The sequence below is a fragment of the Schistocerca americana genome, chromosome X (genome assembly GCF_021461395.2).
Source record: "Schistocerca americana isolate TAMUIC-IGC-003095 chromosome X, iqSchAmer2.1, whole genome shotgun sequence".
In the NCBI taxonomy this organism is placed as follows: domain Eukaryota; kingdom Metazoa; phylum Arthropoda; class Insecta; order Orthoptera; family Acrididae; genus Schistocerca; species Schistocerca americana.
In genome coordinates, this window is record NC_060130.1 from 87,326,100 (window position 1) to 87,343,158 (window position 17,059).

Consider the following 17,059-nt stretch of genomic DNA (forward strand, 5'->3'; position numbering starts at 1 on the left):
CACAGTTTAAACAAAATTCGTTTAAGAAAGGGAATATATTAGTGATAAAAACAAGTGTAATTATATTTCTATTTATGAAATAGATATTAAGCTTAAATATAGACATCAATTTTGTTTCGTTTTTGTTTTCTTACATGCGAAACCCAATAGTTACTAGCCGCATTTGTCTTTGTTACGTCTACATATGGATCTGATCTGCTTGCACAGCCACGGTATGGATTGTTTGGACTAACACGAGAGCGATGAAACTTGAATAGCGCGGTGTAAACAACTCATGTTGCCAACTATACCCTGCCCCGTATACGTCAGAGACCTTGTTGTTGTGGCGTGTCGATCTCAGCATGGACTGTGTGATGCTATCTGTGTCATCTGTCATTCGAGCGAGGTTAGGGAGGTGGAACATATATGTGGTACGTGAGGAAATGGAAGGTGTGATAGATGAATAGTGAAGAGAAAGGAGGCGACGAAAAGCGTGAGTAATGATTTATTAATCGAATCACATTTCAGTATGTGGGATCAAATTAGAATGGCTGTGCATTAGAAATAGCTTGTGTTCGGAGAGCTTTCAAAGGACGTTTCCTTTCATATGTTTACATGCTGTAGAAGCTTGTATAGCGAAGTAATATACTGCTTCAACAAGTTATTATGTAAATTTTGCGTAAGAAGGGTCAGACACTGAACGGTAGTTACACCTATTATACTCAAAAGGTGTTTCATTGCAGGATGACCTGACTTCACGGAAGAAAAGTGAACTAATAACTGTATGTGTGGTAGGATACCAAATGTCAGGCGGTCCGTACCACCCCTCAGAAAATCCGGGGTCAGAAGGAGCACCTGGAGATGGTGCTCTTCAGCCACGCAATCCACTACTGTGTTTCCTATGTGATGACTATTATAGTGAGCCATGTTTGCTTGCTTGTTACCACACCTTCTGTGCAAGATGTCTAAGAGGGAGAGATGCAGATTCAAAAATATCGTGCCCATTATGTGGGTAAGTATATTGTTTTGTAGCGCCCAATAGTTATAGTTATAGAAATCTTTTTCTCCTTTAAAAACTTTTTTAGTAAATATTTTTGAAGTTTGGCATCATGTTCTACCAGAATGAAATTAATGTAAATTTTATGTTGTATTAGTGTGGGTGGATTTATAAGGTATATTGTAAATGTGATGCTTTAAATACTGGAAGTGCCACATTCAGTAACATTGTTGTTACTGATCTGCCTAATGAGGTAATAGGAAAAAAAAAACTCTTGGTTATATAGAAAATGTTCTGTGAAGCTGAGATTTTTTGTTGAGGTTTTAACAATGTTGGATACTACATTGTGGCTGGTATCACTGTAGTGGAAATAGATCACCACTACCCCAGGTTTATTGACGGAAAAATTGCTAGTCCTGTGGTATTAAATCATTGTAAAACTTGCCATTCCATATTAACTAACTTTATACAAGTGATAAACTAAAACCTTAAATTTTCACAGGCAAGCTTTTGTCTGTAACCACCAATGATGGCTTTTCATTTAGGGTGTAAGGTTTTAATGACTTCATAAATTTAATGGTGCATAGTTGAGTTTAGTTTCTCAAAACTAGTTAGAATTTTCATGCACAGTGTACTTGACATTTGTAATAGTAGGACCATACAGACTGTAACAGATCCATTCAGTTTTCATTTTGTTCTATGATGATAAATAACTGTATTGCTGAAGAGTTTTTCTTATATTAAGGGATAACTGTAACTGGCACTAACATTGTGGGTTTTGTTAATGTTTAGTTCTGTTAAATAATTTAGTAGGACTGCATTAGGGGACCTATACTAAATTTGCTGTCGGTAGAGCTTGAGCAGATAAACTACAAAGTACCACATTTACCAGAAGTTGTATTAGCAATTTTGAAATGTTATTACTATATAGTTGTCTTCTGATTTTTCAGAAGCTGATGTCTTATTTATAGAAAGTTAATTTTACTTAGTTATGAAAGTAGTTTTGTAAACTTGTGTTTGTGACCTCCATAGGCAATGGATTCATTGTTTATTATTTTTCTGCAGTGAGTTTTGCATTTTCTCTAACAATATTTCAAAACCCTGATCACCAATAAGTTAAGGTGCTTTAACTTGAAAGAATTAAACTGCCATTATCAGGGTTAATGGTATTAGTCAGTTAATGACATCATATAGCCATTTTACAGCACTGACTTTCCATTTGTGGCTATTTTATAATTGGAGTGCTCACTTGATATTCCACTAGAAGAGCCATTTTGCAATTAGTCATGTGCTCACGTAATAAATGGACGTTGCTAGTGCCACATTATACATGTTTTCTGTTTGTCACAGCTATCTATCTTTTAGGCAAGGCTGTCAAAATCTTCATTTTTATTCTGCCCAAATTACTGTAGGGTACATTAGGATCATGGATAATCAAAGGATGACATGGTGAAAGGTAATGTTGCAAGATAGTACAATGGAAGTATTATCAGTATGTCTTCATGTTTAAGATTTAAAAGATCAGTAGTCATTTTATGCTGAAGTCACAAAGGAGAGATTAGGGGAAGGATTTAAGACACTTTTGGTCCAGATTCACCCCAAACCTGGCCTCCCCTTGGCTTTGAAAATGCTGCTCTTCAGTTGCTTCTTTTGTAGAAAATGGCAGTCTTCATTGTTTAAAATATTTATCTATAATCCTGAGAGTAGAAATTGTGATATAGGGACGGAATTAGCTTTAAGGAAATTCCCATCCAGTGCCTATAGTAAAATGAGTACTTTATTCCTCATGATTTCACTGTTGTGCTGAGTGACAGGTAATTGTTGTTTATCCTGGCATTCACAGTAATCATTTAAGTTATTTATTTGCTTACTACAATTTCCTTAATGGATAAAAAATTTCAAGATGTCAAATACTTTCATACTTGTTAAGCAACAAATTTGCTGCTTGGTATACTTGCCAGAGCGACTGAATTAATTCAGGAGTCACTCACTGTATGGTGTTCTCATGTTACGATTATTGCAGATAGTGATAAGAGAATCATGTATCAATGAAAAGTCCTGTACAAATAACCAGTAAAATCTGTGGACAGCTACTGTTTGATAAAAGTAACTGGGCACTATTAGTGGACATCAGTGTGATGTGTGCACCCTTTGCCTTTGTGACAGCTTGAATTCTGCTGGGGACACTTTGTGAGGTGTGTGATTTTTTTTTAGAGGAATGACAGGCCTATTATTCCTAAGGAACGAAGACCAGAAAAGGTACTGATGTTGGACACTAGGTTCTGAAGTCAACCTTCTCCCATCCCAGACATGTTCCATTGGGTTCAGGTTGGGACTCTGGTCGGGTCAGTTCATTGCAGGAATGTTATTGGGAAAAAATTCTGACAAAAGCTGTTTTGCGATAATGCATTATCGTGCTCAAACAACCAACCATTCTCCGTATGGTTCCTCTACTGTACGCAGTACACAACACAGAAAACTGTATTCATACCCTTCATTTAGTGTCTTGAGTCCAGTAAGGGGTCCACACCTCCAAACCATACCACTGCCTTCTTTGTATGTCTGTGTCAGCAATACTTATGGTAGCAACAAATTTTCTCCAGAAATTTGCCAAACTCACTCCTCTATAGGATTACCACAGAGTATAGTGTGTCATCACCCCAAATCTATAGGTTTCCAGTCAGCCACTGTCCAGTGGCATAGCTCTTTAGACCACCACAGTCATTGCTTAAAATTGACTTCAGAAATGCTGTTTATGAGGAGCTCTTCAGCCATTGTATGCCATTTATTTTTTTAAACTTGCTGAGTAGTCATTGCTAGTTGGACTGGCAGTAACACTTCAAAACTCAAATGATTCCTTCTGCTGATATCATTTGATTTGTTTAGTCACACTTTCAGTGCTTGACAGGCTGTGTTCTTTAGTACATGAGGTTCGTCTGGTCTTTGATTGGATGTGGTTGTTCCAGTGTTTCCACTTGTCATATCACCTACAATTGACTTTCGTAGCTTTAAAAGGATTGAAACATGTTGAATGAAATGTTGCTGCTGGATTTATTACTCGGATAACATCCAATGGCTGGTTCACATTGTCACTGAGATCCCCTAATTGACACATTCTGCTGTTAATGCTTCTGGTGGGTCTGCCACTTGTGACATCTTGTAGTTAACTCTGAATTATGTAGGTGTGTCTGGTTACTTTTGATCGAGTAATATATGTTAAAAGTTATGATGAAGCAATGTATGGAGTCTGCTGCCTAAGCCATTAGCTGCGGGTGCTGACACTGGGAGAATTCAGTTTTATTTATTAAAATTGCTCCTATTAGTTTGAAGAAAGTGAATTAGAAAGCTATTAAAGATACGTTTAAGTTGGCCAGCACCTCAGGTGTTTCATATTGTATATGTTAGGTGCTTTGGTAAACATACTGTAGGTCAGGTGTGGTTTCAATGCAATTGTTAATTACATAATTCCTTAACTTTCTTTGAATTCAGTATTGCTTCTGTTGATAAATTGACAGAAATTTCATCTGCATCATAGCATCATCAACTGAGCTCAGCACTTGTAATTGTTCAGGATGTTGTAAAAATTAGTCTTGATGTAACCTAAGAAGGAAAAAAAAAGTGATCACATCTGAAAAATTGGTCATAATGTGGTAGATACTCTCATAATGAGAAATTGTCATGCAAAAATTAAGGAATTTACAGTAACCTGATGGTGTACATTCTTCCTGAAAATGTCTAGCAGTTTTCATCAGGAAGTATCTTCAAATATATTGAGGCACTGTGTGTTCACTATTCTCTGAGAGAGGAAAAAAAACTGTGCTGCAGCGTGACAATATTTCCTTGTGTTTTAACCATTGATGGTTTTTCATTACACCAGTCTATTGCTCATATCAAATTTTTGAGTAATGTGTTGTTCCCACATGTGTGATAACAAAGCTTCAACTCCTTTTACACTCACTCACTCACTCACTCTGGCACTTATGGCTGCTGGGAAGCTTCATAAAATAATGGGCTGATCTCCCTGGCTGACAGGGAGGATAACTACCATATATAGTATGAAAATTCTTATATGGTGTTAAATTTTCGAATGTTTATGGAAATCAGTATGGGTGCTACCAGTGACACCAGGTTTTAGAACTTATTCTAGTGCATATGGTGGTCTGAATCAGTGGTGCTGTTCTGAGAATATGAACTCGGTGCATTTTGCTAAAACAAAACTCAAACTGGCTGTAAGTTGTCTCAATAAATTTAATAAGTCCTCAAAATACTTTTCATATTAAGACATGTTAATTCAGGTGTATCAGCTAGTCATCATAAAATACTTAAAGCCAATTTCCATAGTGGAATTACTACTGACCTCTTGTATTACATTTTAACTGGCCAGTACAGTGAGGACTTCATGTTATGTTAAGAGACAGAGCATGAGGTCCTGTATGTGAAGTGACTGAAAACACACATCGAAATCTCCACATTTCTCATTCTTTGCTATGTGAAGCTCTCCAAATTGATGAGGTCCAGTCCACTGGTCATTTCCCCAACACTTGTCATAAATCATGATCTTCATTTTGATGCTCTTGTATTGTTGCTGCATTTGTAAATAAGTTATCTTTATTTCTGAGATGTTAATGAGGCTTGAAAGTAAATTTTTGCAACTTAGTGTAGGCTGACATATGTTATATTATGTATTTTGAGATTTAGAATACGATATGCTAATCAAATGAGAATTGTTAACTTTTGCTCAGATTCAGAAAGTTCTTATTCATGTGGATGTCTGTAAGGGAATAATTTAAGTGCGCTTGGAACACTTGAGTTTTTCTTTATTCTTCAGTATCAGATTTTAGCTATTTAGATTTATTATTTTATATATTTATCTTTTTAAATTTTAATGTGATGAGCTGTCTTATACTTTTGTGAATTTTTGTTAATTTGTTTGTGAAATAAATTATTTGCTATGTTTCTTTTTGTTTGCTTCACTTTAATTTCCTTGAGATGCCTGATGCAATTCTTTCCCACCAATTCCTTACTGTTACCGTTTCTATATGCTTTACAAATTTTAAGCAAATGCATTAAGAGTTACTAATAACAACAAAATTGCTTAAATTTAAAACGTGTAGGTACTTCAGTGTGCTAAGTGGTTTTGTTTCATTTTACCTCAATTACTTAGGAGTGAGATCTTGAAGTAAGATTTTGCGGGCCCAGAAATCTGAGAGAATTTGGAAACATTCTTCGTACAGGATAAAAAGTAGAAATACAACAACAAAATTATTCTACTAAAAAAATCTGCTACTTAATGTAAATTAGTGTATACAGAATTTCAGCACCCCAGTAAAATCTTCAGATGCTCAAATAAGTCGTTCTTTAACAGTAAGGTTGTAGTTAAACATGAGAGCTGGTTATGTTGCCACTGTAAAAATGAATGTGGTGTTGACAAGTGGCATTAAATTACCTAACAGCATAAGTGATACTACCATCAGAAAGTTACATCAGTGTTAGCAATGAATGACTAATGCAATGTTGAGCTAATTTAATGAAATACAGAAATATAGACCTCAAAGTTAATTTGTAATGTGGGGAAGATAACAATGTCAACTGAAAGAGCATGTTGAAACATATTTGGAAGCATGATGCATGAGTTCTAGTAAAGCAACTATTACTTTTTGTTCAGTTGTTTTCTGCACTTGGTGTTAATGTTATGCAATGGTGTAAAATTTATGGCATGACTACTGTATTGTCATTGGTGAGATTCACATATCATGGGGAACTGTTTGGCAAGGTGATGCATACTCTCTTCTGCAAGTGTGTGTGTGTGTGTGTGTGTGTGTGTGTGTGTGTGTGTGTGTGTGTGTGTGTTTGGTTGGTTTGATTTGAAGAACAACCTATAGCCTGTCCAAGAAAATGTCATGGAGTGAAGTTGAAGTAATTTAATGGAAACCAGGGAATCTCTTTCTTTGAATCCAACATCTCGTGTATTTACGGTGTGCTACTTAACTAGAAAGGGTTGTTTGTGACAGTAATGAGGACTTGAAGCACACAAGGGTGCTAATAAAATGTTTGTGCAAGGTCATACAGAAAAACATCTGGTAATTACTTTGTCGTAAATGGAAATTTTTAAAAACATTTATGCATTTAAACATTATGAATTAAGAATTGGTTGTCTGGAGTGAAGTATCATAACTTTTGGTTACTGCAGATGATTCAGGATAAATGCTGTTCTGAGAAGTTATTTGTAGTGTCATAAACTGCAAGAAATATAAATTCAACTGACACGTCGTAAAAGGTTTGTACTAACCCTTATGACTTAGTTCAAAAAATTAAACTGGATTTTCTGTGTTTAGAAACTGTAACAGTTTACATTGTATAAATACTTTGAATTTATCAGGCAGAAGCACTAGACAGTTTTTACATAGTCTATCTCCACATAACTTTCTCCATGGGGTGCCACAGTATCCTAGCACTAGCCCTGCAGCCAGAGAAATTTGCCTGAAACTGAGAACTGCAGAGGCCTAGTTATTGGTATGGCCTTCAAAGTTAGATCCCAACAGATGAACCAGAAAATTACCCAGTGTTGCACTTTGTCCTGTGCACCTTAACCATTCACAACATAGCCGTAAGAGACAGTGACACAAGCAGGTGTCACTTTATTAAAAGGCACAGGACTAATAACTGTCCAGCTTCTCAGGCAGCATGGTGAGTAGACATCTGCAACCTTGCAGACAGAGCACATTACTTTCTGTGATAGAAAACTGACACTACCATAACAGGATGACCCTCTGCCATAACATGTTCAGAAAGTGAACTGGTTGTGTGGATATCTTAGATGGTTAGAACAATTGGAGTTGGCCTGAATTTTGTGTATGTCCTGCTCTGCACAGGACTTCCATCACCCAACTGATTGGGCCTTGGAGGCTAGTGTACCAAGGGTAGGTCTGGCAAAGTCCCTATTGCCAAATGAGAGTTCATGAGATGTTAAAGCATATCAGATGTAGTGGACAGGGGGAATTCTCACAACACTGGGCACAGCCAGCTACTCTTGCGTCTGCATTTTGGTGCTCCAAGTGTGGTAAAAACAAAATTGGTATTGAACTGAATAACAGAGTGCTAGATTATTAGGATATCAAAGGTGTGAAGAAAGGAAGAGGATGAGATAGAGCTTCAATCAGCAAATTTGTGTGTGGCACAATTTGTACTAAGTAACTTTCATTATAATTTTGAAAAATTAAATTACTGCTACTAAAGGAATCTGATAATAGTTAGAACAGTACTAGAAATAAGATACTAATAAAAATAGTAAAAACTTTGTTTCAACAGTCTCTAATGAAATTTTGTATCTTAGGAGATAAAATGCAAATTTAATGCAAAAATGGTAGAAAAGCGACATTAGTAGTGAGCTTCGAACTTCAATATCAGGAATGATAAAGGAGGCTTTCTAGTGCAATTTGCTGAGAACAAAGTGTACATCCTAAACACATTTTTCAAGATCAACCTTCGCAGGAAATTGAATTAAAACTGTGATAGACTGTGTGCCGTCAAAGAACACATTTTGCAGTGTGTCTACCTTACACCTGATTCTGGATTTCTGGTCGCAACAGGTAAAGAAAATTGGACACTGTCCAATTCACTGATTAATAAAATATGTATGAAAGGGAAATGCCAATTAAAATTAACTAATTTAATCCACTAGAGAATAAAAAAACTGTGGTCTCATGAGAAATTGTACAGTAACAGATATTGTACTGGAAACAGCTTGAGGTGAAGTAAAACTGAAGCATGTTTGGCTGTCGTGTCCTCAAAGACACGACAGAGATGAAATGCTAGAAGTGTGTAAAACGTTCCATAGAATTATCTAAAACAAAAGCATTCGGAAAAGTTTGAGATGTCTGATGTCTGATAGTATGGGAGAATAAGGGGGGTGTTGGATAGCAACCAGAGTACAAAGAAAACGAAACACACTTGGGTTTGGTAGACATAGCACACCAGTCACATGGCAGTTACAACAAACTGGGAAACCATACTAAAGGTGTCTAGAGATTTATCAAAACTCAATGGTGGACCAAAGAAACACCCTTAGGTGAGACTGAATGCTTTCTGCAAGTACTACCAGAAGAATGGTAAGCAATTTGGCACAGAGAGAAACCACTTGGAAACAATGGAATACCTAAAGAACTATAGTCACATTATGTATTTTTCTTTGTAAGATTTTTACAAAAACTGTTACCAATTTAGAACCAGTGGAAGAAAAGCTGCCCTTATAAGTAGTACAACACAGTGGATCTTCTACAGTTTGTATGTGTTTTATAGACTATATGAGAATATTTAACTATCACAGTAGGTCTTTAGAACTAACGAACAGTCTATCGACGTCAGCTTCAATTTTATTTCAGAGGTAGAAGTTGGGCAAAGGGACTAAGTTTCATCAAAATTATTTCTTGATGCCTTGGCGGAGATCTACAAAGCATTGAAATGAGATGGAGAAATACGCACACACAGATTTTTACAGCCTTTGGTTTGCAGGTGTCCTTGTAATTTTGTTATCTAGTATGACTTATGCAGAGAATGGAGGAATTGAACAGCACAAGTACAAAATTATGTGGGAAGATTAATTACAATAAGACCAAAATGTTACAATGAGTAAGCCAGTGGGATAATGGTTAAGGGTTAATAATAAAGTTAGAGAAGTAGTTAAATTCGTATACTTAGGAAAAACAATCAGGTGGTGGACACTTAAAGAAATAACTGAGTGAAAATGATTTGGAGTTAATTTATGAACATGAATGCTTTATTCAGAAGTGAATACCCGATATGACATGAACAGAAAGTCTACAACCAGTGAATACTGCCATTGTTAGCTAATGGAAGTGACACAGATGTTAACTGCTTATATATATATATATATATATATATATATATATATATATATATAATGGAAGGAAACATTCCACGTGGGAAAAATTATATATAAAAAACAAAGATGAGGTGACTTACCGAACAAAAGCGCTGGCAGGTCGATAGACACACAAACACACACACAAAATTCAAGCTTTCGCAACAAACTGTTGCCTCATCAGGAAAGAGGGAAGGAGAGGGGAAGACGAAAGGAAGTGGGTTTTAAGGGAGAGGGTAAGGAGTCATTCCAATCCCGGGAGCGGAAAGACTTACCTTAGGGGGAAAAAAGGACAGGTATACACTCGCACACACGCACATATCCATCCACACATACAGACACAAGCAGACATATGTCTGCTTGTGTCTGTATGTGTGGATGGATATGTGCGTGTGTGCGAGTGTATACCTGTCCTTTTTTCCCCCTAAGGTAAGTCTTTCCGCTCCCGGGATTGGAATGACTCCTTACCCTCTCCCTTAAAACCCACTTCCTTTCGTCTTCCCCTCTCCTTCCCTCTTTCCTGATGAGGCAACAGTTTGTTGCGAAAGCTTGAATTTTGTGTGTGTGTTTGTGTTTGTTTGTGTGTCTATCGACCTGCCAGCGCTTTTGTTCGGTAAGTCACCTCATCTTTGTTTTTTATATATATATATATATATATATATATATATATATTACACACACATGGGTTGCCTAATAATGGAATTGTGCATTAAAAGAAGGTACAACAACTGGATAGGAGGAAAGACAGTTGTTCAGGATGGGTATCTACTGTTATGAAACTGAAATGTAAATGTGCTGGGCATTCAGTATTGTGGAATGGGAGACAAGCTAAGGAAATTCTGTATTGGATTCCTCATGTCAAGACCAGTCGTACAGGATGCCCTACTGGATAAATGGATGGTGGTGGTTAAATTTGACATTTATAAACATTGTGCTGTGAACATACCCAGTATCCAGTTAGCTTTCTCTGACTGCATTTAGTGCTGTTTCTTGTATTATTCTTAGGCTAAGAATCTACATTTTGCATCCATTGGCAGGATTTGATAGTTTTTGGTAAACACAAAATCCCAACTTCTAACAGTCCTTTACTCACACACAAAAATCGTGGTGTACAGAAATTTCAGGATATATGGTGACAAAGTTTGGACAATGGATTCAGCACTGAAAGAATGTTGAATTCAGTGTCTCACCAGTTGGACCTGCATCTTAAAGATTCCTCAAATTTCTCAAGACAGAACTGTGGTGGACCAACATTTTCAGTGAAACTATTTCGGATTCTCAGAACAACAAAGTAGGAAGAGTTACTTGTATGTAATTATTTCATGGGTTTTTATACTTTGACCCAACTATAAATGTGCTTAAAGAAGGCAGTTCTTTATGTGGACATTGGTTTGGACACTGAAAGTTTTAGCTTTTTCCTGTTGCAAGTTTTATGCATTTGCCCTTATTACACCCATGAACTAACTTACCCTGCTAAGTTTCTACCACTTAATGTGAGATTTTATCATGACACTATTGCTATTTTTCATATACAGAAAGTATTACAGTAATAATACAAAAAACTTCTCATCTATAGGTACCATCTATTGAAAGATGTATAGAGAGAATAAATAGTTTGTACACTCCTGTGTGCTAATTGGAGTGTAGAAGAAGCAGCAAGAAAAGAAACCGGGAAAAGTTAACCTAAATTTCATTTGCTTTAGATTTTTCATAATTTCTATCACACAAAATGAATAAGAACTAATTTGTATGACAGCAATGAACAGTCTTTATCCTTACCTCTCTTCCCCAATAGAAATAAATAAATTCACATAAAACTATACTTTTATAGTGTTTTATATCTAACAAAAATGGAAAACCTGGGGTGATTAAATGACTTTAATAGTATGCGGTGAAGCATCTTACACAAAGCAAACTTAATGTGAATGAGGCAGTTTGTACCTTATTGTGACAAATTGCTAAGAATTGCAAAATGTTACCCAGATTTCCTAGTATTTTCCACTTTGAGAATGGTTTTATTGCAAACTGTATTAACAGTGCAGTTTAACTTGTAGTGACACATCTTAAAATTTACTCAGTGGATGCTGTATGTACTATTGTGTCCAGTTCATATAGTTCATAGTTTATGCAGCAATAATGTCTGATAAACTGTTTTAATTTATGTTACCATCATTGAGAGCAATGTGAAGGGTTTGATTTGTTAGTGGCAACAAAGTGTGTGGCAACAAACTAGTTTGATGGTCCTTTTGGAGTGATAGGAACTGTGGAATGTACGATCTGTACCATGTCCTAAAACAATGATTGGGTTGTGTGTAAGTGTAATTGAAGTCACAAAATGAATTAAAAAAAAAAAAAAAAACCTGTAGAAGTGTTTCAGCTGAAACTGACTACAGAAGTTATTTACAGATTGGTCTCTCATTTATTTTTAGGAATACTTTCTTTTTGGCTGCCCATCGAGAAAGTGTAAGGTGACTCGGCTGTGCCTGTGGGTGAAAAATAATGAGAATGCTTTTTCCATTTGAATGTGGTTTGTCTTGTTCTCTGTATAAAAAATAGTTGTTAAAATGACATGACATTGTTCCATTATTATTATTATTATTATTATTATTATTATTCTCGATATTATAAATGGAATAAACATATTAACTGGTAATCATACAGACAGAAATTTTAATTAGGTGAATATTCATATTCAAGTAACACTTAGTCTGGGATATAAACATAGACTATACCTGTAATTGAGCAGGGCAAAACAGTTGATATTTACTCTTTCATCAGTCATACAACACTATGGATAGACTTCACAGTGTGAAGTTGTATGCAGCTTTATTTCTGAAGTGAGCAGAGTGGCAGGAAACTAAGGTTTCTCATAGTTTAGTGCCATTTCTGGATATTTTATAGGCATGGGTATGTTCTTTATATATATATATAGTAATGTAACAGTTAACTTGTTTTTGATACACCTGTACACTTTCTGTCAACTAAGGTATTTACTAATAGTCCATATAGCCATGTGTGGATGATACTCTTAACTACTGTGCTGACATTTTGCACGTGTTTGGCCCCTCCACATAAGTCTTTTCCATCAAATATTGAAATGTTGCTTAAATAATGAGTGAGAAATTAACCTTTCATTCAGATTAATATCCAAATCACCATCTGGTTATGTAGGTTTGGGTTTTCCATGGTTTCCTGAAATTGAGGCAAACACCAAAGTGGTTCCTCAGAAAAAGAGGACAATTTCCTTTGGCTACCTTTGCACTATCAGATTTTGTTCTCTCTCTCTCTCTCTCTCTCTCTCTCTCTCTCTCTCTCTCTCTCTCATATTACCTCACCAATAGGGCATTAAACTGTACTCTTCCTTCCATGTTTCAGTAGGAAAGTACCAAAGGAAAGTGTAGTGAGAGCTTATACTGAAGTTCATAGTTTTACATTTTAATAAACCAACGTATATTTCTACTTCCGATGATTTCATATGTGACACAGCTCATGTGGTTTCACACAGAGATAATCATGCATACTGTGTATGTATGATAACCACTGTGTGTGAATTTTAATATTGAATTCTTGACAAAGTTGAATACCACAATATAGTAAAAAGATCTGATTTGTCATAAGGGTTATTTTCAGTGCACTCAATGTTACAAAGCTTACTTACCTTCTGTCCCAGTCCGAGGACTGTGTCACCATATATACAGTCTACTGCAGCTTACAAGGGAACCTCCCCATTGCACCCCCCCCCCCCCCCCCCCCAAATCCCCTCAGATTTAGTTAGAAGTTGGCACAGTTGATAGGTCTTGAAAAACTGAACACAGATCAATCGAGAAAACAGGAAGAAGTAGTGTTGAACTATGAAAAAAAAAAGCAAAATATACAAACTGAGTAGTCCATGTGCAAGATAGGCAACATCAAGGACAATGTGAGCTCAGGAGCGCCGGTCCCTAGGTCGCCGGCACGGTAGCTCAGCGTGTTCGGTCAAAGAGTAACATGCCCTCTGTAATAAAAAAAACTCAGTTAACAAATCAACAACGAACTTAAATGGATGTCGTACGACGTCCGCCCCAAGCAGATGCAACGAAATAAAGCGAACCAAAAAAAAAAGTTAGCGTGAGCAGCTGCAAAACGAGAGGTCCTTGGTTCAAGTCTTCCCTCGAGTGAAAAGTTTACTTTCTTTATTTTCGCAAAGCTATGATCTGTCCGTTCGTTCATTTACGTCTCTGTTCACTGTAATAAGTTTAGTGTCTGTGTTTTGCGACCGCACCGCAAAACCGTGCGATTAGTATACGAAAGGACGTGCCTCTCCAATGGGAACCGAAAACATTTGTTCGCAAGGTCATAGGTCAACCGATTCCTCCACAGGAAAACACGTCTGATATTTTGTATACGACACTGGTGACAGCATGTGAGTCACATGACAGGAATATGTTGTGAATAGTGAACAGTGTTTTATTCGTCTCATAACATACAATTTCTAATCATATGATTAGTGTACTGGAGACACGTCAAAAAATGGATAACACAACTTAGGCCTAATTGGTACAAAGAATTTTAACATAATATAAACTTTTATTTTTCTTTCCTCCCTTTTGTGAAGGACAGCTACATTTACACACAAGACTATATGTAAATTTATCCTGGTCAAATGTTCAGTTCATCCTTCATGAACTCCACAACAGTGTAGTAGCAGCGTTTGACAAGTATATCATATAGCTTTGTTTTCAGTGTCTCTAGGTTCATACTCAGAACATTATTTCCTTTTAGCTTGTTATGAATTTTCATTGCCATATACTGAGGAGACTGCGCATATAGGTTTAAGCGATGAGTGGGAAGCATAAAATTATCTTTGTTTCTCGTGTTATACGCGTGATTGAAACAGTTTTTCTCGAATGACTAAATTGCTATGTAGAAAGATGATAATATCATAGATGTATAAGGGGGGAACTGTTAATAACTGTTGTTTTTCAAATAGTGGGCGACATGATGTCCTTGGATGGGCAGTACACATGTTCCTTATTATTCTTTTCTGTAACTTTAGTATGCGCAATATATTGCTTGAATTTCCCCAAAACATTATACCATACCTTACAACTGATTGTCGATCCATCTAACTTGTACACTTGGCGAATGGGTAAAAAGATTCTTTTACTTGCCCGATTTAGGTTTTCTTGTGAATGTGACAATCACTCCCAAAAAAGTGATCGCATCGGACGGACGGAAGGACAGATAATAATTGTGTGAAAATAAAAATTTAACTTTTCACTCGAGGGAAGACTTGAACCAAGGACCGTTCGTTCTGTAGCTGCTCACGCTAACCACGGTACCACGGGGCTCCTGAGATACATTATCCTTGATGTTGCAAATCTTGCGCATGGACTACTCAGTTTGTATATTTTGCTTATTTTTTTCATAGTTCCACACAACTTCCTCCCGTTTTCTCGATTGATCTGTGTTCAGTTTTTCAAGGCCTATCCACTGTGCCAACTTATAACTAAATCTGAGGGGGGTGCGATGGGGAGGTTCCCTTGTTAGTAGGTGAGCGTTAATGGAGTTCCGAACGGAAAGAGTAAGTGACCTATCAAAGATCTGTGAGTGGGCATGCTGGAAGAGCAGTTCTCGTGAATGGTTTGTATCCGGGTTAGCGTACTCGGTCGTCATACAGATTAATGTTGTCATTGCTCAACAGTAACTTAGTGACGATGGTTGCGTAAATAATCTTTCAAACCTAGTTAAGTAATTTGAGTGTCAATTTGTGTTCAATTTATAGGACAAGACATGTCCGACAGGCCACCCGGGACGAATAAATATATTTAATATATCAGTATGCTGTTTCCGCCACATTCTAGTGGGCAGTGTGGCGAATTTTCTGACGTAAGTAGGCCAGGGTGCTGTGATTTAAACACAACATAATTGGAAGAGCATTGGAACTACAAAAAATACTCATTAGGATGAAATACAGAATAAATTATTTTCTATTAAACAGTAAATATATGTTCACAAATGCAGTTTATGCAGTGGTACTATACGTTGCACGATGTAATGCCGGTGGAATTCGAGCGAATTAATTTTTGTGGTGTAGTACGCTGAATCGGAGCATACAGTAGTATACACAAGTGTATCGTCGAGTCACTATTAACAGCAGAAGTTCGGTTTCGTTTATTATAGTGTCTGTAAACATTAGAGGAAATTATACACACTGCAACATCAGTTTATGGAACGCTTGGCTGAGGTGCCATTGCTAAGATCGTGCTCTAAATTTCACACTCGTTTCAGAATGAAGTCTTTCTAGCAGTTTTATTTCAATGTACAGTTTCCTTCATCCCACTAAAAGTTCAAAACAACGGGATCCGGACATTGCTTTATTATGAAAAATATTTGATTTCACACTCTATATTATTTCCGAAAACTAGGAATAGTTATTGCGATGTATAACGTTTTGTGACAATTAAAAGAATTTAAAATGTAACAAAATTAATGGCGCTTTGCGAGGCTTTTGTTCAGAAAATGTTTGAATCACACTATCGAAATCAAGTTGTCTGCTAAATTAGACGGAGTTGCCAAGGCCCCAAATCTGAAAGAAATTGTTAGTGCATAATTGATACAGACAGTTCTTAACACAAACCAGAATGCTGAATGATGTTTCTCCTTCAACTACAGTCATTGGACAAGTGCAAAAGAAACGCAAAACTAGATATACATTCAGAAATAAGTTTGAAATTTTAATATTCTACATTTTATTCGAGAGGTCTAACAGTTCCAAAGTAATGTCTTCAAAGTTTGAAGTATGAATTGTTTTTAGATATGTATTTTCTTCTTCTAAATCTGTTGTGGCATTATTATAGTAATCATTGATAAATAACTTGCATGTCTCAGCGACCTGATTAATCTTCGAGTGTTTCCGTAAAATTCCAAATGTGTCATTGTCATTGCTACATTCTGGGACCCTGTCATATAATTTTTTCCACTTTAATTAATAGGAATATTCTGATTCTGAAGAGAAGTATGAATGAATGTCTCAGCGTAACTGGAAAGAAGTTGGGAACAAAACAAAATAATCCTTGCTGAGTTTCACTCAAAACTAACCATTCATGGGGCGCACATTCATTGTTCGGAAGTTTACACTGAAGTAGAGGTGTAGGAAATACGTGGGAATTGACATCTGCTGGAAAATGTTTTGGGCGGTTAAGGGGATACGGAATCACCTA

At 36.4% G+C, this 17,059-nt stretch overlaps 1 protein-coding gene across 1 annotated transcript in view; it reads left to right on the forward strand.

Moving 5' to 3' along the window:
- Positions 1-343: 343 nt before the first annotated feature.
- The window catches only part of LOC124556534, a 487,563-nt gene continuing 470,847 nt past the window's right edge, over positions 344-17,059 (forward strand). Inside the window, exons 1-2 of the mRNA XM_047130488.1 lie at positions 344-472; positions 723-991. Coding sequence (XP_046986444.1) covers positions 783-991 — 209 coding nt within the window. The 5' untranslated portion in view covers positions 344-472; positions 723-782. The remainder of the gene's footprint in view (positions 473-722; positions 992-17,059) is intronic.